Source organism: Aotus nancymaae, unplaced genomic scaffold (assembly GCF_030222135.1).
Source record: "Aotus nancymaae isolate 86718 unplaced genomic scaffold, 86718_ANA_hifiasm-v0.15.2.pri h1tg000003l, whole genome shotgun sequence".
Taxonomy (NCBI): Eukaryota; Metazoa; Chordata; class Mammalia; order Primates; family Aotidae; genus Aotus; species Aotus nancymaae.
Window position 1 is genome coordinate 35,797,112 of NW_026988414.1, and position 26,481 is coordinate 35,823,592.

The window sequence follows — 26,481 nt, forward strand, 5'->3', positions numbered from 1 at the left end:
GAGAAGCAGTGCATGAGAAAGTGCTTTGTAAGCTGTAAAGCTCTGTTGCCTATGAGAGTATTATTGCAAGTTCATCTCACATACCCACTCTGTGGCGAGGGACACATTTCTTAACAACTCCAAGGGTCAGTTTCCCCATCTGTAAAATGGGGACTTATACTTAGGTCATACAATCACGGTGAGAATTCCGTAACAGAGGTAAAACACCTGGCACAGTTCTTGGCAGTGGGAGGTGCCCAGGTCTAGTTGGGCCGTTTTCCCTTTCCCTTTCTTGTTCCTTCACAGTGCTGTTCCCTGAGTGCCGCGAATAGCCACGCAGCCGCAGGCGTCTGAACCCAACTGGCCACTCTCTGACCTGCACCCCACTTCGCTCCTCTGTAGAAGAGGGATAATACCAGTATTTGCTTCCAAGGGCTGTGGGGAAGATTAGACCGTGGCCATCCGTGGCTCGGCACAGAGTCAGCACCAGGTGAACGTTGGTGATGCTGCCTGGCCTTCCTCCCTCTGGACACCCAGACACTGGGCGTGGGCTGGACGGGACCCTGCCATTATCTCCTTGGAGCCTATTCGTGTCGGGTGAAGAAAGGCCTGACGGGAGCAGGAAGCAAGTTGTTCAGGGTCTCACCGAGTCATATCCCAAGGTCTTTGAGGGATGTCTAGGGATCCGCGGTGCCACCGTGCGAATACAGCCCGGCAGAGAGGCCGAGGTCCCTGCAGGGAGGCCCGTCCCTTCCTCCTCGGCCCCGCGGTCCGGGCGCCCCGTGGGCCTCGCTCCCGCCCACCGGCAGGGGGATCTCGGAGCTCGGGCTCCGACCGGGAAGCCCCCAGGGCCGGGGGCGGAGGGCACCTGGATTTCCTGCGCGACGTGGAAGGAGAAATGAATTCAGCCGCGGCAGAACGTAGCGCAGAGAAGGCGGCGCGCTGCGCCCCCCGGGAAGGAGGCCGCCCGCTCGCTCCGGCCTTCGCCAAGCATTTGCAATTTAATTGACATTGGCGGCAGGAAGCCAATCAGTCTAAGTCAATTGACGTTCCGAGATAAAACTAATCGGCGGCCAGCGCTGCCCCCGCCGGCGCGGCCGCGGCGGGGCCCGGGGCGCAGCGTGGAGGCGGCGGCGCGCCCTGCAGGTCCCGGCGCTGGCGCGTGGCTCGGCCCGCTGATTGCCGCGCGGCCCGCGGCGGCCGGGAGAGGCCGGTAATAAATGACTTTATTTGCTGGGGCCCCGCAGAGAACAATTGAGTTTGTTATGGTAACAACGGATGCCAGCTTTCCGGAGCCCCGGGGGGCGCGGGAGCGGAGGCAACCGGGAGCTGGGCAGCGGAGCAGATGATCCGCGCCGGGGCGAGGGCGCCGGGCGGGGGCTGGAGGGACGGGACTGGGCCTGGAGGGGCGAGGCCGGGACTGATGGGTACACGCAGCGCGGAACCGGGAAGGGAATGGTCGATCATTCCTTGCTGTTGGACAGGCCGGTCCTCCTGGATGTGACTGCCACTCTTTCTTTCCTCTGTCCCCGAGCCTGAGTGGGTTCTCTGGTCTTGGTGGATGATGCCTTCACATAAACTTTTTGTCTCTTGCACCGGTGGAAAATTAGAAAAAGGCACAAACACAAAGGCATCCCTTTTTCCAGTGACCTGCAGTGGCTTGGGAAGTTCGGGACTGGATTTGGACCCTGCCACGTGTGCCTTGCCCCTGGAGAGAAGGCTTTCCTTCCATCTCTGTCCCCTATGTGTATCCCCATGCTCTGTGGCCAGGCCCCGCCTCAGAAAGCTCTTTTTGCCCCACACAGAAGCCTGCCGCACCGAGAAGGCTGGCTCTGAGGCCTTCTCCTGCCTCCCCGGTCAGACCTTGAGTTCCAAGGGCAGAAGTCTCCCAATTCGTCCCAGACGCCCTCAGTGTCCAGCGTAGGGCCTGGACTCATGTGGAAGTAGTGAGGGAGTGGACATCTCTCTTCTTTGCAATCTCTTGCTTTCCCTCTGGTTACAGACACCAGAGTCCCCTTTTCCAGCTCTGTTTTCAGGCATGCTGGCATTCACTAACTCACTCAACAAACAACTGAGAACCAACCTTTCATCCAACAAGGAAGGCCCTGGCCAGTGAGAGATAATGTAACCCGTGTGATAGTGGGCAGGCACCCACTGTGTACTCAGAGTTGGCAAAGGTGTAATACGTGCTTGCTGAGGGCTTTTCCCTTTGTCATGGTACTCAGTGATCCCTGGTGTCACCCCGTGACAATCACCACCCCACCATTTGCAGATGGACAAACTGATGCCCAGCGTGTTTGAAAAGCAGCATGATGCAGTGGAATGGGTCTAACCTGGGACTCTAACACTAGTTTGCTATGTGAGCTTTGTCCATTTTTCCCCCTCTCTGAGCCTCAGTGTCCTTATCTATAAAATGGGGGAGTTGGAAATGATGGTCTCTGAGGGCCAGTTGAGTGTGAGGAAGAGGGACCCAGGTCTCTGCTCCCAGCCCAGCTCTCTTTGGCCTTATAGTGTGACCACTGGAGAAAAAAATTGCCCTCCACCCTGAGCTGTATGAGGCTGATGATTACAGTGAAGCACTCACTGTGTGATAGGCACTATGAGTGTGTAGGCACCAATACTGTTTTCCTTTGGCTGTTGGAAAAAATGAGGCCAAAGCGTGGTGGGCAGATCACCTGAGGTCAGGAGTTTGAGACCAGCCTGACCAACACGGTGAAACCCCATCTCTACTAAAAATACAAAAAATTAGCCCAGTGTGGTAGTGCTCACCTGTAATCCCAGCTACTCAGAAGGCTGAGACAGGAGAATCGCTTGAACCCGGGAGGTGGAGGTTGTAGTGAGCTGAGATCGTGCTACTGCACTCCGGCCTGGGCAACAAGAGCAAAACTCCATCGCCCTCCACCCCCCCCCAAAAAAAGAGAGAGAGGTTCATTAAGCAGTCCAGGATCACAGAGCCAGTAAGTGGCAAGGCTGGGATTCAAACCCAAGTACTCTGCTTTCAGAGCCTGTGCATGTAACCTAGTTGGCAGAGGCAGCATAGAACACCCGCTAACACCCCTCCCTTGCCCCTACACCTCACTCCAGTCTTAGTCCCACCTGCCTTGTTCTTGGAGTTCCAACACGCATTCTGCACGTTTTCAGGACAGCAGGAGCGCTGATTTTTCAAGGTGATTTTTTTCTTGCTGGCCTTTCCCTCTTGACCTAAGTACAGACAGCTGAGAGAAGGCTCCAGCAGGAAGGAGAAGCTGCTGCAGGAACCTGGGACCCTTCTTGACTTAGACCTAGCTGGAATCTTGTATTTGGGAAATGGTTTTCTAAAACGGGCAGAGGGAATCCAGATCTTGTCTTTTAGGAACAAGCTCTTACTGTTCATGATCAAGGAAGTACATTTATTTCACAGTTGTTTTGTTTTTTCTGTCCCTCAAAAGGGGTCTGGAGAACTCTTTCTCTCTAGAGATATCCCCTTTTTAGCAACAAATTAGGAAGATAGTCCCTAATATGGGATAGTCTTGAAGGGTAAAACTGGACATGCCTTGGAATCATATATAGTGATTTTAAATCGTGTCAACCCAGCTGGGTGAGGTGGCTCACGCCTGTAATCCTAGCACTTTGGGAGGCCGAGAGAGGCCGATCTCTTGAGCTGACGAGTTCAAGACCAGCCTGGGCAACATGGTGAAACCCTGTCTCTACAAAAAATACAAAAATTAGCCAAATGTGTTGAAAAAAAATCATGTCAGCCCAATGTTCCTTCTCTAAAACAAGTATTTTGTAGCACTTCCTTTGCTACCCTAAAATGAAATTTAGAGAAAATATAATCTACCCATACACATAATTTAAAAAATCTATTTAATGCCCCAATTGTAACAAAAAGGGGAAAGAAAAGTAAAATCATAATAAAATGATATATTTTCATTATGTAAATGCTCATACATGACTACACCAGAAGACATAATAAACTAGTTAGTTGCTTGCACTTAGGCGTAGAATCTCCATGAATGCAGAAGCTACAAATGTGGACAGCTGTGTTTTTTGGCAATATAAATATCTCTGGTGGTGTTGCCATCAGTGAACTGATTCTCTGAAATTATGAACATGCCCTGATAAAATTCCAACCAAAGCAAAGCATAATCTTCCCTCAATGTGTATGGCGGTTGTATTCTTGGAAAAGTCAGTGTAGATAAAATCACCAAGTCTCTGTGTCCATCAGTAACACAGAGTTAAGTTCATGGCTCACATATTTATAAAGAGTTTTCACCAACTTCAGTGTATGATGGGTCATTCCAAAGCTGTGTGAGATGCAGGGCAGTTCTTCACTGTGCTGGACTATGCTGGGTAGTATTCCTGGCCCTATCCATTAAATGCCATAACTCCTCTCCCATAACAATAATAGTAATAATTCATAGATTTCCCAAATCCCCTCTGATCTGATCACTCTTATCGACAAACCACCAGAGATTGTTTTTCTTTTTTTCTTTTTTTCTTTTTTTGAGACAGAGTTTTGCTCTTGTTGCCCCAGCCTGGAGTGCAGTGGCATGATCTTGGCTCATTGCAATCTCCACCTCCTAGGTTCAAGCCATTCTCCTGCCTCAGCCTCCCAAGTAGCTGGGATTACAGGTGTGTGCCATCATACCCCTCTAATTTTTTGGATTTTTAGTAGAGACGGGATTTCTCCATGTTGGTCAGGCTGGTCTTGAACTCCCGACCTCAAGTGATCTGCCCACTTTGGCCTCCCACAGTGCTGGGATTACAGGTGTGAGCCACCATGCCCGGCATTACAGGTGTGAGCCACCGTGCCCAGCAAACCAGTGTAATGAATGGGTTTCTCTCTAGGGTCTCATTCTTTTGAGAAGTTCTGTGGAGTCTGTTAAAAAGCAAAATCTGCATGTATTGTGCAGCCATTGTGTGCAAGACCTGCCCTGGGAGACACAGAAGCATAGCCTGATTTATATATAGAGCTGTGAAAGCTACCTGGGTGCCAAGCTCTCAGGGGTGCCAAGCTCCCAGGGGCCTCAGTGAGCACAGCCCCACCCACATCTTATCCTTGTCTGGGATGCCCTTTGCCTCCTCCTTCATGCCCCCAAATCCAAATCCTGGCTCAGATGCCACCTTCTCCTTCCAGGAAGCCTCCTCTGACCACTCCCATTCCTCCCGCACTGGACAGGTTCACTCTGTCTCTAGACTCTCATTGCCTGCTGTTGAGGGCTCTCTTAGAACACTTTCACAAGCTTGGACTGTAAGTCCATCTCCAGGCCTGGCTGGAGATGGCCTCCCTGAAGGCTGAGACTGGGTTCCCTGGCAGGGCTATGCTTGGGGCCAGAGCACCAGCAACAGATAAATGAATGCTGGAACCTTGGTTATCTGTTGCTGCTGCTCTGGCCCCAGGCATAGCCCTGCCAGGGAACCCAGTACTCCTGTCTGTATGCATCTTGTTCTTTTTATTTTTTATGTTTTGAGATGAAGTCTCACTCTGTTGTCCAGGCTGAAGTACAATGGTGCAATCTTGGCTCACTGCAACCTCTGCCTCCCGGGTTCAAGCAATTCTGCCTCAGCCACCCAGTAGCTGGGCCTACAGGTGTGTGCCACCACACCCAGCTAATTTTCATATTTTTACTAGAGACAGGGTATTTCCATGTTGGCCAGGCTGTTCTCAAACTCCTGACCTCAGGTGATCTGTCCACCTCAGCCTCTCAAAGTGCTGGGATTACAGGTGGGAGCCACAGAGGCCAGCCCTTGTTCTTTTTAATTTAGCAAATGGCTTCTATTTTTCTATCCTCACCCTTAGTCCTCATTGACTGTCATGAGATGCTCGCTGTGCAGACAGCACTCTCTCGTTGGGAGTCCAGCAGCTCGCACGCTCTGACCAGTGCTGTAGGCCTGGCATGATTTATTGACCCCATTGCACAGATGAGTTGAGAGAAGTGTAAGATCACACAGCTGGCAAGTAGCAGAGCTGGAGCTCACCCCCTCTGCTCCAACTCTTTGGTTACTTTAACACTTCCAAGGCAGAGCCTCTTCCCTGGGGTGTCATTCACCCATTTACTGGCTCCTGACGTGGTACTGGGCACTGTGGTCTCAGAGGTGGGTAAGGCCTGGGAGACCTCTTTGTTTTCCCTTAGGGACTTTCCCTAGGGGACCCCTTTGTTTTTCCTTAGGCCAGGCATGGAAGGGGAGCATCAGATGCCCCCTGGGAGGGTGTGGCCACCATTTCCCGGTAGGAGGTTACGTGGGAGCAGCTGTCTCCCTTCTCCTTTGTACCTGTTTGTTGCTGTTGTTTGTTGTTTTGTTTGTTTTTGCCAGTTTCAGTGAAATTCACTGTACAAGTATTTACTGTGTACCTGCTATGTGTGCTAGGCAAGGCATTGTCCTAGCTGCTGGGGACACAGCAATGAACAAGACAGACAAAAATGTTTGCCCACGTGAGTGACATTCTAAGGAGGAAAGACAATACCTAAATAAGGAAAATAAGCAGCATGCCATTCAGTGCTCTAGAGGGTAACAAAGCTAGGTGAGGAGACAGGGAATGAAGCAGGGCTGAGGGGAGGGCCTTTGCTGTTTTGGGAGGGTGGTCCTAATGATGAGCTGACATTTGAGCAGAGGGCTTAATGGAGGGAGGAGTGAGCCAGGCAGATATCTGGGGGAGGAAGTTTCCAGAGCAAGGGAACAGCAAATGTAAAGACCCCAGGCTGGGTTGAGCTTGGCATGACTGTGGAGCCCTCAGGAGGCTGGTGTGGTGGGCGCAGAATAAGCGGGGAGAGAGTGGGAGGAAATGAGGTCAGAAAGGTGGGATTGTAGGGGGCAGTACCCAGGTAGGTACCAGTAAGGCCTGGTAAGCTGTGAGGGACTGTGGGTTTTGTTCATATTGGGAGTAGATGGCAGCCTAGGCCCTCCAGCAGGGAACTTGCAGAGGTGCATTTCTCCTTACCTCCAGTGAGTCACTCCAGCATCCCTTCCCTCCTAATCACCTCCTGGACCCTCCCCCTTCTCTGAGTACCATTCCCACCACGAGCTCTGTCCTGGCAGAGGGCTCCCACTCGACCCTGGGCTCTGTCTCATCTCCCTCCAAAGGAGTCTCTACACTGTGGCCAGATTAGACCTTATGACCCTCCTCCCCCAACTCTTCTGTGTCTGGAATTGTGAATGTATGGATATCATTAGACAAGGGACCGACTGACTGGAACAGAGACCGGGGAATCTGGGATGTGGGGATTGGGGCTGCTGGCAGGTGGGTTGTCATTTTGTGGGGAAGGCAGTGCAGTGCAGTGGGTGGCCCAAAGCCCCTCCCCCAACCCTCAACCAGCCCCTAATCCCTAGACCCATCTCTGGCTTCAGCAATGGCTCCCCCCAGAGGCACCTGGTTTATTTATGGCTTCTCCCCAACTCCCTGCAGGCAGAGGAAAGTCCATTAGTGTGTTTGCAGACTCTGTCAGCTCTGAGCAGATGCAAAGCTTATTTGCAAACTGTCATTGCTCTGGCCTCCTCCAGAGACTCTCATGCTGAGCTCAGCTTTGTGCCTCCAAGAGCCACCTCCCTCAGGCAGCCACCGGGGCAAGCTGCTTTCCTGATTTCTCTAAGCATAATCTTGGCTTGGAGTTGGGAAAATTAAATTAAATGCCACGAAGGAGCCATAGCAATGCATTGGGCCATGCTGACAGTAGAGAATGAAGTCCTCTCTGTTGATAGGAGTTCATTGTTTTGACATAAATTAGGGAGGCATTGAGAGAAAGTGGAAGAAGTCTTGAGCTGAGGATCTGGGACCCAAGTTCAAGTCTCTGTTAGGCTGCTGAGTATCTTGATGATCTTGGGCAACAGTTTATTGCCTTCTAGGCCTCAATTTACAAGCTGCAAAGATGCTGCAGACAGGCTTGTAATCTACTCCAAGCTCCAGAATTCTCTGATTTGAGAATTCTTTCATCCAATGAGCTGGGGACAAAGTGATTTGTTCAAAATGCTCGGTAATTCTAAAATTGCCTGGAGGTTGGCCTCTGTTGGGTATGAGGCACTGATGAGTTGAGACACCAGGGCTCTCAGTCTTACCTGGCCTGATAACTTTGCTGTGTGACCCTGGGCAGGCCACTTTCCCTCTCTGAGCCCATTTTCTCATCTGCAAAATGGGAATTGTAATCTCCTGCCCATCTCCTGAGATTACCATGAGAATCAGATGAGCTGATGAATGTTTGGTATTCCACAGGAATATGTATTTGAGGGGTGCAATCGTTATTATTTTGTTGCTGTTATTCTTTTCAGATGTCTAGGCATACACACTTGCCAGTGTAATACAAGAATATGCCCCTATAGGGTACAGAGCCCAAACAAGTCAATTTAACTGCATGAAAGAGAAATAATGGTGCTTCCATGAATAATGAAGAGCCCTTCTTATAATTTGTGCTTCAATTCCATGCCCTCATAAATCCACCATTCCTGTGTGTGTGTGTTTGGTGGAAAAACACACCCTAGACATACACAAAAGCCTCTTGAATTCTTTTCAACTGGGCCAGGAGATGACACACGTTGGCAGACAGAGGCTGATCTCTGTGTATCCAAGAGGAGTCGAGCCAGTCCAAGTACATCTAACAGGTCAAGCTCTGAAATGAAGAAGCAATAAGCCAGTGAAATGGTACTATCACCGAAACATGATTGATCAATTGAATTCTATCAGAGACAGTGGACAGTGAGATTAACTCAGGCCTGATAGGTTCAATGAGTTAAAGCATGATGTTCATTTCAGCTTCATTTCACCAGTCTTTGCTTGTGAAATTGGTCAATCAATAGAGGTTGAAGATCATATATATATAGATAGATATCGGGGACCATCTTATGGGGAATATAATCTTGGTAGCTGGCTCCTGGCTGGGACTGCCTGCTGCGGGTAATGGAGACAGAACAGGGACTCCATCAGCCCCATCGAAATGGCCTGATATCGTCTCCAAATGAAAAGTATTTTTGGATCTCTGATGATTTATCTTTTTTTTCCTCCTTCTCACTTTGATCTATGACAAAACTCATACCCATCTTGGAAAATATAGTGATTTCTCCTGAAAACATTTGTGCGATGATCAGACAGATACACTTCAAAATATGAACCTTCTTTTTAGTTGTATCATCCTTGGGAAAAAACTGCAGACAGTAATTTAGAAACTCAAATGGGGGTAATGCAAAGATATCAGAGTAAATATGATTTTTAAACCCATTAATTTATTTATTTCTGCGCAGTGGGGGATGGGAGATGGACTGCTGTGTGCATGAAGGCCATAAAAGGAATGTATGCAGGAGAAGTCTTTCCAGGTATAATTAAAACGAAGGCTTTAGCATTCTTTGATCTCATTTAAAAGCACAATTCACAGAAACAAATCACCCTTTTGCTCCTAGTAATATTTCATTTGCTTCCGAATATTTTCACTATGGCGGTTAACATTCTTTCTCATTAGTGTGCATATCCCTCTGTAAGGTGGAGTAATTAGGGACTACTGTACGAGGTAATGGACTTGCACGGTATGGATTACAGAGAACAGACTCGCCCTGTGGCAGTGCACGAGGTATTACTTCCTTTCTGCCTCTTCTTTGAGGTCGTCTTGATTCATTTTAGCACAAAGAAATCCCATCTCTTCATACCAACACCATGAGAGCTTCAATAATGTATTTGCACTGTTTGTATATCAGGGTGTATATTAGGTTCTGGATAATGGATAGTGATGCCAAGCAGTTGGACAGAAAGAGCCTTGCACACTTCGCTCCCTTTCCCCTCCTCCAGCCCCTGCATTCTTATCATGCTGCGTTATAGCCGTTCCCCTGCGCCATGCTTTCTTGTGCCTCCAGGCTGCTGCAGATGCTGTTCCCTCTGGTTGGAATGCATTTCCTCTTCCCTGGCCTTTTCTTTGGCTAACTCCATCCTTAAGACTCATGGTAAGGCTGGATGCGGTGGCTCACTCCTATAATCCGAGCGCTTTGGGAGGCCAGCCTGAGCAACATGATGAAACCCTGTCTCTAGTAAAAATACAAAAAATTAGCCAGGTGTGGTGGTGCATACCTGTAGTCCCAGTTACTTAGGAGGCTGAGGCAGGAGAATCACTTGAACCCGGGAGGCAGAGGTTGCAGTGAGCCAAGATGGTGCCATTGCACCAGCCTGGACGCCAGGGTGAGACTCTGTCTCAAAAAAATAAAAAATTAAAAAAAGACTCAGGTTACGTCTTTTCCAGGGGGCCTTTCTTGGCCTACACTTGCCCCTACTTTGGATTAGGTGGAGTGAGTTTGTGTAGGGTTAGGAGCAGACTCTGGACCCAGACTGCTTGAGCTCGGACCCTGGCCCTTCCACTCTTGGCTGTGTGACCTTGGGCAAGTTACTCTTTTTTTCTTCCTTCCCCCACACCCCCCATCTTTAGATCTTGTGACTGGGCAAGTTACTTGACTCCCCTGCCTCAGTTTCCTCATCTGTAAAATGGGTGGAAGCAATAACAGACTGGACATCTTAGGGTTTTTGTGAGGATCCAATAAGGAAGGTGCTTAGAACAGTGTCTCGCAGAGTGAGCTCTGAATAGGGTCTGGCCACTTCCATTAGGCTCCCAGAACCGTCTCTGCTTCTCAGGTTCCAAACACTTATTGTACTACATGACAGTTATTCACTTGTCTTCATCCTCTGCTAGAGGACGGGGCTAAGACTTGAAGCTCTCTCTAGCTCTGGTGGGAAGGGCAGGGCCAGACACCCAGTATGTTGCTCAGACATCAACAGATCCAGGAGGCTTGAGGCAGGAGTCTGGGGCCTCAGGTCCAAGCTTGCCTTGAATCTGCTGTCCGGCCCCTGACAGACAGCAGGGGCTGTCCCTTTGCTATCCTCAAATACGGAATCACCAGCCCTTGTGGCTGTTCCCTCACTGACAGCCTATGACTCATTGGGTAACACCCGGCACAATCAGATTCACTCTGGTAAAACCTGAACGTATTTGGCAATTTTACAATTTTGCGTTTTCCTTCTCCGAGAAGAAAGATTGAGCGAAACTAATGGCTGAATAATGGCAGTTCCAATGGAATTTTTCTCCATGCTATCTTGATTTTTCTCAGTCTGCAGCCCCAGTTTAGGACAGGATTTAGAAATGACTCAGAACATTGATTTTTGTTCTGGGCTACCAAGGGACATTTCCAGCCCTGCCATCCTGGTCCCCATCATGGGGCCTGGTTCATAGTCGATGTCCTAGAAGTGTTCGCCAATGTAACCTGATTGCCTGTACCTGGAATCCCATCTCTCACCTTGGTATCTTGTTTCCCAGGCCTGGCTCTGATGGTCCCTCCTCCAGCACCCCCCTCCCTGTTGTTAGTCATCTCTGGGTCACTCGAAGCACCCCAAACAGCACCGTGCAGAGAAGAGACGCTCTCTAATGAGTTTGAGCCTGAGTCTGTGAACAGCATTTTGTTGTTGTTGGATTCTGAGCAATATATGACTTGCTGCATTTTCCTTTTGGTATATGCCGCCAGGGGGCTTAGAGCTCAACTGAGTTTTAATAGTTTATCATCCTCTCTGGTTCAACATTTTATGAACTGCCTCAAATCTGTCTTAGAAGTAGGTGGAACATAAACTCCTAGCTGTTTCGCTTTTTCTTCCTCTGGGATCCCTGATCTAACAGAGGGCACTCCTGAGTTCTCCAGTGATGCCGGCAGCTGTCCTAGTGCTGACTTCCGAGCCACACAGCTCTGCAAGCCCTCAACCCTTCCTAGCTTTCTCATTCACTCAACAAACATTGATTAGCATCTCTTATGCTTGAGGTAAATGGGACATGGACTCTGCCTTCAGCTCATGCTTTAGCAGGGAAAAAAATAGTAATTCTAGAAACAGCTCATGTTTACTGAGCACTTACTATGTGTCAGGAGTTATGCTAAGTATTTTACATGTATTCTCATGAAATTATTTCATCAACCCCAGATACTATTATTATCCCATTTGACAGTTAAGAAAATTGAGAATTAGAGCAGTTAAAGAAGTTGCTCAAATATCATGGGCTTGTGAGAGACAGAGTTCTGGGGATTTGAACCTGGGCCTGCATGAGCTCAGAGTGCCCAGGCTTCCCCACTGTTCTGTACCAGGTCTGCCACAGTGCTCAACCTCACTTTAATGCATATAGGAGCTGTGCACATGCTCTGCTGTGTTATCTTGAGCAAATCACTTCATCTCTCTATGCCAGCTTCCTTAGCTGTAAAATGGAGATCCCAAGAGGACTGAGCTCACAGGAGGGGTTGTAAAGAGTAAAATCCAGGCCATAGTGGTGGCCCATGCCACCTGCTGAAGAGACCCAGAAGAAAGGGTGATGAATTCAGCCTTTAGATTTGGAGGCAGGCTTTAGAGAGGAGGCAGCGTTTAGACTGAGTCTTGCTGGGCAGGAGGGAAGGGCATGCCAGCAGAGGGAGCAGGATGTCGGGGGTGGGGGGTGGGGGTGGGGGAACTGGGGAACAGTGGTGAGGGGACACTTGAGTGCTGACGGCCTGCTGGGATGGCATTGTGGGGTGAAGTGGGGGGTGACCCTGCCTGACTGGAGGGGCAGATTATTGAGGTCTGGGTGTGCTCAGGCTCTGTCCCCGAGGAGCCTTGGAAGGATTTTGTTGATGAAAATGAGAATGACAGCAGTTAGCATTGTTTGGACACTAAACTCCATGCCAGGCACCGTGTTAAACGTGTCATTGAGATGATCTCATTGAATCCTTACAGAAGCCCCATGAGTTGTCCTGCATACTGTTGTTTTCAGTTTACAGATGAGGAAACTGAGGGTTTTCATCTTAGTAGCTGACAGGAAGCCTAAAGGGAGGTGTTCTGAGTGCTGATGTGCAGTTAAGAGACCTAGGTACAAATCCTAGCCTCATTGCTTTGAGCTGAGTGACCTCAGTGACTCGACCTCTCTGAGCCTCAGTTTTCCCATCTGTAAAATGGAATAAATGGAATACTCCATAGAGATGTTCTGAGGGTCAAAGGAACTGAAGAATGCACGAATAACTTGGCTCAGCACCTGGCACCGACCAGCAGTCTATCCGGGGTGAGAACAGGAGGTGTGGGGAGCTTTGCAGCCCTGTTATCTCTGTCAGCCCCACTTCATTCTTTGCTGGGGACAGACGATGCTCTCTCAATCTTGCACAAGGAACTTTGCTAGCATAGTCCCAGAACAAATCCCCTGGCTTCCTATCCCTTTAAAAAAAGTATTTATTTATTTATTTCTAGTCTTGTTCTGTCACCCAGGTTAATGTGCAGTGGCGCCATCATAGCTTATTGAAGCCTTGAACTCTTGGGCTTAAGCAATCCTCCTGCCTCAGCCTCTCAAGTAGCTGGGACTACAGGCCTGTACCACCACACCCAAATTAAAAAAAAATTTTTTTTTTTTGAGATGGAGTCTTACTCTGTTGCCCAGGCTGGAGTGCAATGGCACAATCTTGGCTCACTGCAACCTCCACCTCCTCGGTTCAAGTGATTCTCTTGCCTCAACCTCCTGAGTAGCTGGGATTACAGGCATGTGCCACCACATCTGGCTTGAACTCCTGGTAGGGTCTCGCCGTGTTGCTCAGGTTGGTCTTGAACTCCTGACCTCAAGTGATCTTCGCACCTTGGCCTCCCAAAGTGCTGGGATTACAGGCAGGAACCACTGCTTCCAGCCTGAAATAATTTTTTAAAGTTATGAATTAGCATGGTCTGAATGTGGTGGGTCTCGCATTTATAGCATTATAGGTTGTTTTGAAAGTTAGCCATTGCAGCCACCTGAAGATGCCAACTCCAAGCTCTTCGGGTTCACTAGACTCAAACTGGAAAAATGCCCCAAGTCACATCAGTTCATCTTGCTAGTCAAGATGTGGCAGATGACCCATCAGGACCAGCTCTGTCCCCCAATCTCACAGGGGAGGCAAGTCTAAAAGTACAAGCAGTGCCAGAGTCCTGTGGTTACAAGCAGCAAACTGGACTGCTCTAGAGACGTCCCTGGACCCTGGGGTAAGCTGGGGGTGTTGTAGTGCATAAAACAGGAATGAGATCTGGGAGTTATTTTCATGGTTCCTCTCCTCCCCTCCCCTCCCCTCCCCTCCCCTCCTTTCCCTTCCCCTCCCCCCCTCCCCTCCCCCCTCCCCTCCCCCCCTCCCCTCCCCCCCTCCCCTCCCTTCCTCCCCTCCCCTCCTTTCCCTTCCCCTCCCCTCTCCTCTCCCTCCCTTCCCCTCCCCTCCTCTCCTCTTCTTTTTTTCGAGACTAAATCTTGCTCTGTTGCCCAGGCTGGAGTGCAATGGTGCAATCTTGGTTCACTGAAATCTCCATCTCCCAGCTTCAAGCAATTCTTGTGCCTCAGCCTCCTGAGTAGCTGAAATTACAGGCGCCTGCTACCACGCTCAGCTAATTTTTGTATTTTTAGTAGAGTTGGGGTTTTACCATGTTGGCCAGGCTGGTCTCGAACTCCTGACCTCAAGTGATTTGCCTGTGTTGGTCTCCCAAAGTGCTGGGATTACAGGCATGAGCCACTGTGCCCTGCCTATTTTCATAGTTTCAAACAGCTTAAGAGTAAATATATCCCTGTGAAGAAAAAAGAGATTTACTCCTGTCTCTGACTTTTCCCCAGAACGCCCACTGCCCACAACCAACAGGCCTCTCCTCACATGAGTGTTCATTCAAGGGAATGGGGTCCCCTTGGTTGGCTCAGGCAGTCTCTTAGGGGTGGAATGGATCATGGGCAAAGAGTCCCCTATAAAGACTGCACAACAACCATAATGGGAAAATAAGTCAATGCTCATTTAATACTACTTAGCAGACAAAATCTAGGTGGATTTTGGTGGAGAAAGTGGTTAGAAATGACCAACTCAGCTTTCTTAGCTTACCATTGGGGCCTCCGAGGCCCTGAGAGGGAGAGGAACTTGCCTGGGCCCACACAGCAAGTAAGGGCAGAGCTGGGGCTAGAACCCAGGTCTGCTGGCTCCCAACCCTTTTCCCACTGGGCCCTGCCACTGCCCTGCCATGCTGAGGAGCAGCTGTGGGGATGAAGGAAGCTGTGTAAGGGCTCTGGCTTTGGCCTGGGCGCTGCAGAGAGACTGGATTTTGAGAAAGGCTCTAGCCTCCTTTCCTAGGGCTCCTCAGCCTCCAGCTGGGGTTACAACCCAAAAGCCATGATGCTAGAAGGGATTTCAGAGATTCCTGTTGGTTTTTGTTTTTTTCCTCCTAGTGAGCATCTGCAGACATAAAGTGCATGATGATTTTTAAAGAAACAAACCAGAACCCTCCAAGAAAAATGCAAAACCCCTGAATCTGCTGTGCTCTGAAGAAAATGCAATGGGTTTATGATCTTTTAAGACACACAGGAGACAGCTTTCTCTTGACAGATGGGAATCTGAGGCTATTTTGCTTCCTCCCTTTTTGCGTGACCAGACCCAATTGTGTAAAGCTTTTAGCTTCAAAGCTGGGTTGTGAATAACATTGGTTTAACCTGAAATTTAAAGCCAGCATTTCTTTGCTCCCCGAGACGGGGCTTCCTGCCCCTTGCTCCCCTGAAGCTAGCTTCCAGAATGTTAATTCTACGAGCCATGGTTGACTAAGCCCAGCACTAGGTCTATTACATATTATTTGATTTGGAGTAGAAAAAAAAGATTTAAAGATACCATGCCCCCGTATACCTTTGTACTTTTGCCCGTGTCTGTCCATATATTTAAGCACACCATTCACATTGTGAGTTCAGACTTTTCTCCCTGGAGTAAAATGGGTCTGAGCATTTCTGTAGCCTGCCTCCAAGACCACATTCTCCAATTAAGTCGGACAGCAGCCTCTTCACAGTGCCGATGAGAAATGCTACGGAAGCTTACACCGGAGGCCTGGAGGTTCAGACCTGCCCTTGTGCGGGGGCTGATTTTGGTATTCATTTTTGTAGCTGCCTCTGAGCATATAATCTTTTTGTTGGCTCATTCTCACTGAGTACCCACTGTGGCGACACCAGAGGCAGGACAGAGGGTCCCTGACCTCCTAGGACCATGCGCCTTTTCAGTCAGAGTACTTGTCTTGGTTGATACTTGCACCATTACTTGTGTGATTATCTTTCGATTACTGTTTGCCACCTCCTCTGGACATGACTCCATGAGGACAAGGACTGGCTCAGCTTTTGCCTATTGCTGTGTCCCTGGCATTAGCACTCACTAAGCTTGGTGGAGGAAAGAATGATGAATGAGTGAGGTCAGAGGGAGGGATCCTGGCATTTTCAGACCAGACACGCAGAGTGACGGTGCTTGTCACACTTGTCACAGGTATTAGCGATTCGTTCATTTATTCCACAGATATCCCCTTTGGAGGAGAGAGAGATGAATTACCTCCCACCTTTTCCCCGAAGGTAGCTCATAGCACAGTGTGGAAGTGAAGGGCCCAGGGAACGTGGCTCCCAAGATAGGGGAGAAAGTGGCCAGAGCCCTAAGAACGTGAGCTGGAGGACCAGCTGGGGCATGAAGGAAGGCATCCTGAAGGAGGAGGCATGTGTGCTCTCTGGCTGTGTCTGTCTGGAAAATGATGCCTGTGTCCATGGGAAATGGTTTCCATTCCATATGGGTACAGTGGATCACCTATGGCTGAACAGGCCAGTCACCGCATTGCCTTCAAACACCCACAAATGCAAGCTCCTACCTCAGCTGCCCCCTAGTTTCTACCAAAAGAGGAGGCTTGGGAGCAGAGTTTAGAAAGCAGGGCCTGTCCTTAAGGAACAAGCGATTTGGGCTCTGGGACTGAGAAATGTGGCGGGCACATGTCTCTCCAGCCCTTCTCGTAGCTCCTCAAGACTCCTGCAGCAAGGCTCAGATCCTCTCTCTGGCCTCTGATGTTGTCTGGCTAGATCCCTCCCACCCTCTCCAGATTCTCCTGGGGCCTCTTCCCTCTCTCCCTCCGTTCCTTTCATCCCCTTCTCTTAGGGTCTTTGTACGCAGGCGTCCCCTCTGTCTGGCACCCTCTCTGCCCGGCACCCTCTCTGCCCCCTCTCCCTGCTCACTCCTCACTTTCCTGGCAGTTCCTCTTGGAGACTTCCCTGACTCCTGACTCCTCCCACACCAGGCTGCTCCCCTCCCCATTCTACATGGTCGCATGGATATATTTTTATGCTCTCTTTTCTCCTTAGCATCAGTCACAGTTTGTAATCCTATGTTTATTCGTGTGACCCCTTAAGTGGGCTGCCCTCTCTAGACTGTAGAGAGAAAGGCTTGTCTTGGTCAGCACTATATCCCCGGTTTTTGTCTATTTTTAAAATGTATTTACTTAAAAAATATTACTTGGTACAGAGTAAATATTTTATTAAAATTTGTTAAACCAGTGAATAACTGATTATGTGTTTTGGAGTGTCTGAAGCCTTCTTAAGGAAATAACAGACACTGTTTTCTTTATTTCCCTAGTAAAGAAAGCAAGTGAGGTGCTGCTGGGGCGAGGGCAATCGCGGGTCAGGACGAATGATCAGGAGGTGGGCTCTGCCCAGCTCGCAGCCCGCCGAGGGCAGTCCACCTGCCTCGGCCTCCCAGGTGCTGGAATTACAGGCACGAGCCACTGCGCCTGGCAGCCTGGATATCCTTACAGGCTTAGCTGACAGGGACTGTGGCTGACTCTCAAAGAACCAGAGCAGGATGCAGCCATTCCACTTCCGGGGAGACTCTGTAGAGAGGGGCGCGGGTCCAGCGAGGCTGCCTGTGCTCAGAGTCTGTGTGGTGTCCTCAGGGAGAGGGTCTCCCAACACCCCCTGTGTGTACCGTTGAGGGCCTGTGTGCCCTGAGCCTTTGTGCTGGGCTCTGCTGGGTAATCAGACAGTGACCTTGCCCACAGGGGCCCTCAGTCAAGCCACCCTCTCTGAGCTTTGGGCTCTGAGCTGTGGAAACAGCCTGGCCCATGAGTCCCGTGGCAGAGGGATCAAGCCTGAGGAGATCTCTGGGAGGATGGCCTGGCTGGCAGGGAGAAGCCCCTTAGAGGGGCGGAGTTGAGGGGGTCTGATGGAGCATTCTGGGTGGGTGGGAGGAGCTGGGCACTGCCCGGCTGGGGACAGAGTGAGGCCTCAGCGGGAGTCCTTAGGAGGTGGCTGACAGGAAGGAAGCATCACTGAGTTTTGGGCCTGGCTGGCGAGGTCGGGGCTGGGAAGTATAACTGAAGCAGGTGGAGAGAGAAGTCCTTTGAAAGTGGATGTGCCCCTTCTGACAGGGAGGAACTTGGCGGTGGACTGGGGACCAAGGCCAACATCATGCTTTAGCAGGAGTGGCTGGGACCAGGATGACTGGCAGAGCAACAGCTGAGTAGGGAAAAACTGAGCCATCTTTTCTGGTGTGCGTGTGTGTGTGTGGGCATAGAACATTTGAGAAAAGGTCCTTTGGTGGGTGCTGACCAATGAAAGAACACTGCTGGGCAGACAGACTGGGTGGTGAGCTCCCATACCTGCTAGGCCTGGTGACCTTGTGGGAATGGTCCCCATGGGGATGGGTCATGATGGGAGAAGGGTCTCTAGGATAATGTCCTGTCGGCAGGACCAGACACCTGTCTTGTGGAAGGCCAGGGTCACAGACTCCAGAGAAGGAGCATGTTGGGGAATGTTCAGGCTGGGGAATGAGAGACCAACTTCTGCCTTGACCCACATGTGGGGGATTTTGGCCACCTAGGCTGTGGCCCAGCCTACAGTATCCTCTTGGGTCAAAATTGGTGGGGGATCCATTTTCTCGGAGGGCTCATGAGCTGCCTCTGAAGGCCTGTCCTATAGAGTATGCTGGGTCCTCTGAGCCTGTTGGCCTCCACCTGGGATCTGAAAGGCCAACACTCAAAGCTGCTATCTTTATTCAAATGTCAGCCACTGTGCTGCAGCTGTCCCCAGATAAGTACAGTTGAGGAAGCAGTGACTTTTGGCTGAGTCTTGGTGATGCCACATCCTTAGTCTGGCCTCATTCCTCACATGGGTAGGTGCTTGACATGACAGATGAAGTCTAGTCCAGGGCAGTGGTGTGCTGTGGGGGCAGGGGTCAGACAAGGCCTTAGTAAGGGCGCCTTTTAGCATGAGAGCAGATCCACACTGGTTTCCCCAGGGCTTTCCAACTGCAAAGGCAGATGTCCCACCTCTGGGCCTGGGTTTCAAGAGTGCCTCTGGTCAGCCTTGTAAGAGAGCAATGTGGTCCCAGAGAGCCCTGGCCAACGATGTACCCCCGGAGGCCATTTTCTCGCTAGAAACCGTTTGCCCTCCATGTTTGATATTTTTTTGAACAGTTCAAGCTTGAGAGTCACAGAAGATAGTTCATCCACTTGTTTCTTTATTGATAATTCATAATGTTTCCTTTGACATGTAAGCATCATCACCAGAGACTGTTACAGTGTGAATAGCGAACAATACAGAACACAGAGGGAATTTAATCTTACACTTACTTAATTTACAGTTTGGAATAGGCAGTACATTTAAACTTCTGAAACCAAACCAAAGCAAAGAAAAACATGCCGTGGAAAGTCTCTCCCCGCCCACCTCCCCTCACTCACTTCCTACCTCCCTGAATGAGTGACCACGATAAATGCTCCTCATGCATCCTTTGGAGAGATACATACTGCACATCGTCTTATTTTCTTCCTTTTTTACCCAAAAGGTTGTATATTATACATGCTGTGTTGTACCTTGTTTTTTACTTCTTACATAATAGTATATCTTGAAGATCTTTTCCTGTCACAGAAGGAAGCTCATTCCTTTCTGCTGCTGCAGTTTTCTGTTATGCAAGTATGCCTGGCTTAGTTAACAACCCCCGACAAATAAACTCTTGGGTTGTTTCCAGTCTTTTGCTACAAGAACCTTGACCCTACATCACTTCTCATATGTGTAAGTTGAGCTGTAAAATAAATTCCCGGAAGTGCAATCGCTGTATCGAAGGGAATGTGCATTTGTGGTTTTGATAGATTTGCCGACTTGTCCAGCACAGGTGTGTTACCACTTCCACCAGAGCAGTATGAGAGCACTGTTTCCTACAATCTGTCAAGGCCCTGGCACACACTGGGTATCAGGAAATAGTCTTATGAATGGCAAATGTCCAGGGTGAAAACATCAGCTCTGGGGAAATGGTACCTTCCAGGAGGGTCTTTAGGACAGGAGGGGCAGGAGCACCTGATGACTAAGCCTGTGGGTCAGCCCAAGCTGGAACCCTCAGGCAAATCAATAAATCTCTCTAGGTCTCAATCTTCTCATCTGCAAAGTGGGGAAAATAACCTACATTGAGGGTCATTATGAGGATTAGATGAGACGATGCATGTCGAAACGGCTTTGTTGGCTGGGTGCAGTGCCTCACACCTGTAATTCCAGTACTTTGGGAGGCCAAGGCAGGTGGATCACCTGAGGTCAGGAGTTCAAGACCAACCTGCCCAACATGGAGAAACCCTGTCTCTACTAAAAATACAAAATTAGCTGGGTGTGGTGGCGCATGCCTGTAATCCCAGCTATTCGGGAGGCTGAGGCAGGAGAATCGCTTGAACCTGGGAGGCAGAGGTTGCCATGAGCCAAGATCATGCCATTGCACTGCAGCCTGGGCTACAAGAGCAAAACTCCATCTCAAAAAATAAAAGGGGAGGGGCTTTGCACAGTCCTTGGCACATGGCTGCAGGAGGCTGGCTCTGCACTTACCAGCAAGTGCTCTTGGGCAAGGCAGTCCCTTACCTGAGCCCCTGCCGATGTCTTCTCTGGTCAGGGAGGGAGTTGGGGTCAGGTCCTCTTTGTAGTCTCAGGGTCTGACCTGTCTTTCTTTAGCAACATGTATAACCTCCACTCACCCTTCCTCTCTCCTGCTCATCAAAGGTATTCAGGAGTCTCCGGTGCCTAATGGCCACTCACTTCCAGGCAGAGATTTCCTCCGGAAGCAGATGCGGGGAGACTTGTTCACACAGCAGCAGCTGGAGGTGCTGGACCGCGTGTTTGAGAGGCAGCACTACTCGGACATCTTCACCACCACGGAGCCCATCAAGCCCGAGCAGGTACGCCCTGCAATGCACGCCCGCCACACCTGCCATGGCCATGCCAGCCACTGCCACACCAGCCCAGCCACTCTCCTGAAGGCGGAGGCATCTGGCAGGGTGTGGGTGAGGGCGTAGCAGGTTCTGCTCAGAGAGGGCTCTTCAGTGTTCTTGGCCAAACTTGGGCAGTCACTACATCCCACAAGGTCGGGAGGGCTTGTCTGGGCTCCAGTGGCTTCTTGCCCTGGTGTTTCTGTTGCTGGCCAGCCAGGGGGTGGGTGACTTCTCTGGCTGCTCTGGTGTCCTTTCCAAGGGCTCTTTGGACAGAGGGGTGTAATGATCTTCTGGGCCACTTGAGGTGGTCTTGGGTCATTATCTTGTCAGTCAGGGTGATGGTGGAAATATGTAACCCGCACGTGTCCTGGGGGCTGAACAATGGAATGAGGGAGCAGGTGGGTATCCCACCGTCTGCCCTCTTACCAGGTCACCCTGTCATGCTTTTAGTGACTGAATCCAAAAGTCTGGAGATGAAGAAATATCTCATTGCACAAACTCTCACATGGGTTATTTGCAGGTGAGGGGAGACAGTGGGAGGGCCAGCCCTGGCTGACTGGCTGTGTGCTGTACCCTGGGCGGAGTAGTCACTCCCTGTGGCTACAGTGGTGGGATCATGAGACTTGGCCCAGTGACAGGCTCTTGAGGTCTAAGGCCCCTGAAGTAGCAGATTCAATTCACAAGACTATTTCCTGATACCCAGTGTGTGCCCGGGCCTTGGCAGGCAACCTTGCAGGCTAGACATGGCTCTGGACTGCCAAGAGCTCCCACCTGGCAGGCCAACCAGAGAGACCCTACAGACAGTAACTTTCCCCAGCACGTTTCTCGCTGGTACCAGTGGTGAGAACTGGCTGCATGAGCTTCCTCTAAATGCTAATTAGAGGATGCTTCTGAATTTTCTACAAAAAGTCATTCCAAATAGTGTAGGCTCCCTGCACAGCTCCCATGGAGAGGCGAGGTGCTGGGGAGAACCTTGGGTGGTGAGGAGAGAGCAGGGCCTCTGCGGCCGCCCATCTGTGACTGTTTGTGTCTGAGCAGTTTCTATGAGAGCTCTTACAGACCTTCTAGCCGCTTTGTTTTCAGGTGGTAAAATCGAGGTCCCGAGGCAAAACGACTTGCCTAAGGCCACCCTGCAAGTCATGCATTCACTTAACAAATATGACGAGTGTCTACTTTGTGCAAGGCATGGAGCCATGCACCGGGTGATATCAGTGAACAAGACAGGCTTGGACCTGCCCTCCGGGAGCCTACAGACTTGTGGAATAACCTCAATGAAAGAGTTAGCTAGAGAGTCATGGATTACAGGTGTGCTTGGTGCTGAGGAGGCGGCGTGTGAGGTTCTCTGAGAGCGTAAAGGAAAGGCTGAGCCAGACTGAAGGCCGCAGGGTCCTCCTGGGGGAAAGGTATTTATGCTGAGCCTGAAGGGGTGTGGGGGTGGAGGGAAGGTGCCTGGCAGAGGGGACAGCAAGTGCAAAGGCCCTGAGTTGAGAGGGAGGTGGCAGAAATGAGGAATGGAGAGAGTTGGCATGGCGCTGGCTCAGGGACGGAGCGGATTGCGGAATGATGCTGGGGAGGTGGGCCTGGTCTTGTAGACTCGGGTGAGGATTTTAGTCTTTTTCCTGCAAGCCGAGTGATGCCTCTGCTGGGTAGGACATGGTTATGGTGCTGGACACAGCTGACCCCACACACTCTAGGTCCTGGGCTTCAGGGAGGAGAGTCTGTTTCCATCACAAGCACCTTCTCCCCTCTGCTCAGAACCCTTCTGAGAGAGGGCAGAAGGCACATTTTCTCTGACACGGGAGGAAAGTGAGAGTCGACTTGATCAAGAAACCTTCCTGGATGAGGCCTGTGTTTCCCTCCAGAATGTGGAAGAAAGTTTATCTTCTAACTACTGACATAAGAGATCACATAATTTTAGGGCTGGCAGGAACCACAGAGGCAAGTTTCAACCCTCTTGTTTTTTTAGAGGCCCAGAGAGAGGACAGGGCATGTCTGAGGTCACCCAGCAAGTGAGTGGGGAGGACAGGGATCCACGCCTCTGCACTCCACCTGGCCTCTGCAGCATAAGCGTTTCTATGGACCCCTTATCAACACAGACACTCAGTGTAAGACTCCCTCTGTGTTTCTCATGACTCTCATGGAGACTCAGAATCTGCACTGTAGCTCCTTTCGCTTCGAATGCCCAGGAAGACCATGCAGCCTGCAGGGCTTCATCCCCCAGCGGTGTAGAAGCCACCCATGGACTCACTCGCTCACTCACTCACATGCCACTCACCCAACATCTTCCCTGAACGCGGGCTGGGAGCCAGGCACAGTGCCAGGCGCTCATTAGCTCTGCCCAGTTGTGCAGGGGCAGTGTGCTGTGGACTCAGAGCCCACAGGACAAGAGAGACCATTCAGAGGGTCCTGATGAGGTGTCAGCCAGTGGGGGGGGACATTACCTGGGCTGGGAGCATCAAGGACAATGGCACAGAGTGGGCAGCGTTGGATGGGGGTCTTGAAGGACAGGTCCCATGGGCTCATGGAGAGATGAGGTCTGACGGGGAGGAGACCTGATTACAAACTCTGCGAGGACTCAGCATCTAGCAGTGTCCTTCAGAATGAGCGGGCACATCTGCAGGCCTGTTTCTGTGCGTGCTGAGATGGGGCCTGCAGGTGAACTGCATGGCAGGATAATGACTGACCCAGTGTTTTCTGGTTAATCGGCTTCACCTCCCTGTAATGTGCCTTAATGAGGAGAGATGGAAGGTGAGGCAGTGGGGTTGCCCGGCACACACACAGGCACTGGACTATGAATGACATACCCTCACGCCCGATTCCCAATCACTTTGGACAAATGATACCTGAGCAAGGGGCCGCAGGCTGGGAAGGGATGTGCATCAAGGGTACAGCTTCCTTGAGCTCCTCATGCTAGCTCTCTGAGAGGTGAAGGTTCCACAGGCCTTGCCTGTGAGTCCCAGCGTGGCATGGCGGTGGTAACAGGAAGGGGGCCTGCGGTGCTGGCCGTGGAGGCTGGCTGCCTCTTCCATTTTCGAGCAGATTGTGCTGTCTGAGTTTGTGTCTCTGTGGCCTAGTGGCCTGGATGGGGGCCTTGCTGTCACTTTCGTTGAGTAGCTTGGTGGGGAAGAAAGAGCACTTACTGGTCTTAGGGTCAGGAAGTTTGATTTGAGTCCTGGCGCTACCCTGCTGAGCAAGTCACTTTTTTTCTGGACCTCAGTTTCCATGTCTGTGGTAGGAGTAATCATGATTTTGATGACGACAACAACAAGAACAGCAGCAGCAGCTGAAACTGAACGTGACAACAGCGATCCGCCTCACCTGTGCACCATAGCACTCAGTTTACAAAGACCGCCCACATCCATCTTCTCACTGGACCCCCAGTGTCGATGCCTGCCGAACAGGCTGGGCATGATTTGTGAGCCCCATTTTATAGATTGGAACATTTTTCTTCTCAGATTGTTTACGTGGAGAGTTTCCAAAATATTGTTGAACCACAGAGCTGGAATCGGATCTCAAGGTCTTCTGTCTTCATCTTGTGCAAGATGGTTCCATGGGCCTCCAGGTCTGGACAATTCCAGGGACCAGTTTTCTGGCTGGTTGGTTTCCAGATCTGGCCTTTTGCAGCCAGAGTCTGCCTGTCATTCCAGAACTCTCAGAAGCTTGCCGTAGTCTTGGAGAGGCCACATTCTCCCAGATCCCCCACCTGTCCCCCATGGGAAGAATAGTCCTCACTGGGGCCAGGCGGGGCTTCTGGCAGACACTGTTGTTAGATCGGAGCCTGCCCCACTCTGCAGCTTGTCCCACCAAGATCTACCTGGGTGGGCCGCCCAGGCTTCTGGCTTTTATAGGGAAACTTAGTAAACCCTTTGCCCTGAGTGGAAGGGGTTAATGTTGACTACTCCTGGGGCAATGAAACACTTCCTTTTCAAAATGGTTATTGAAAAAGCAATTCTGTATTCCCTATATGTGGAGTGAGTAAAAATCACCTGGAAGGAAGAGAAGGAAAAAAACTGCTGATGACGAGTGTGTGGGTGCATGTATGTGTGCGTGTGTGTGCCTGTGTGTGCGTATGTGTGTGTGTATGTTTCCAACAGTGGAATCTGTTTCAGTAAAACTCCCGTTGATGCTGTCATTGGAGCAGCGCTCCTGGTGGGAGCGGGTCCCTCCTCCGGCTGCCACAGGAAGGCTGCAGAGCACAGCCTGCCGTATTTACTCTCGGCAGACTATTAACCAACACCAGGCTATTAATCTGGCTTTTGAGCCTTCACTAAAGCCCATAAAAGCTCACAGTTGTCAAATGGAGTTCATTTTAATTTCCTTTCAATCACAGTAAATTATTCAGGTGATAAATCAGCTGGAGCAGCCTCCTGGCTGTAATAGAAACCCTAATTCCTGGCTAATTATCCAGCCCATTGCTGCCAACAGATCAATACGGGTGCAAAATGGAACGGGCCAGGGCCCTCCCTCCCATTGGGCCAGAGACAGAGAGACAGCTGGGGAAGGGGACGTGCTGCTGACCTCCCAAGAAGTTCAAAGGTCACAGGGGGTTAAACCAGGAGAAGATCTGTCCCTTGTCTAACAGAGAAAGCCACCAGAAATGCCTCCCGCTCTCATCAGCCACTTTGCCCTCTCAGTGGTGGCACTTCTCCAGGCTGGTGGGCTGACCAGGATCGCCTTCTCCTGTGGGCATCCTGTTCCTGGGAAGGGGTTGGTATGTGCTTCTGACATGATTGAGTTTGGTTATCAGGGATGGCCTGAACCTCGACCATGAGGCAGAAAAAGGTCTGGGTACTCTGGGGAGAAAGAGAATGTTTTTTTTTTCTTCAGAGAGCTCATTTTCCTTCATTGTGGATCTGTGTCCCACCGTGAGGAGGGGAGAAAGAGAGGAGGGGTGGGGAGACAGGTGTGCCAGGCTGAGAAAGGGGAAGGCTTCCTGGAGGAGGTGCCTTGAGGGAAGGGCAGAATGCCGACCTGTGGCGATAGCAGATGGCCAGCTGGAAAGGGCATTCTAGGCTGAGGGAGCGACACAGGCAAAGGGCTGGAGGAATGCAGGTATGGGCAGGGAGCTGCAAGGGTCCTGGATGGTTGAAATGGCGGGCAGTGAAAGGAAGTCAGGCACAGTGGGTGGAGGAGCAGGAGAGGACCCTACCTCAGAGGGCTGGAACGTAGAGGTGAGGAGGTGTGGCTGCTTTGAGAGCAGTGTGTCCCAGAGCCCGGGATCTGTGGCCTGGATTGTTCTGCTCACCTTGGAAGCAACTTTCACTGGGACCTCTTGCCTCTTATCCTGTTTCTGCAGCTACCATTGGATCTCTTTCTTCTTGAAGCCCACCTCCCACAAGAGTCCCTCATGGTTTCCACCACTTGAAACCCCAACCCCAGACCTTCATCCCCCTTATGCCCCTTCACCGTCCCCATGTCCCTCTGCTTACTCACAAGAAGCTTGGGCTATGGCCAGGCCTGACCCTTCACTGCCCACACAGGCTGGGCTGCTCCTGTGTTCAAGGGAGCTGCTGTCCATGGCCTTGCCTCTCCCAGGGCTG

At 50.7% G+C, this 26,481-nt stretch overlaps 1 protein-coding gene across 3 annotated transcripts in view; it reads left to right on the top strand.

Moving 5' to 3' along the window:
- The window catches only part of PAX5 (paired box 5), a 184,509-nt gene that overhangs the window by 46,534 nt on the left and 111,494 nt on the right, over positions 1-26,481 (top strand). For all 3 annotated transcript variants that reach the window (XM_012463388.3, XM_012463389.3, XM_012463390.3), the window contains one exon: positions 20,733-20,908. In XM_012463388.3, coding sequence (XP_012318811.1) covers positions 20,733-20,908 — 176 coding nt within the window. The remainder of the gene's footprint in view (positions 1-20,732; positions 20,909-26,481) is intronic.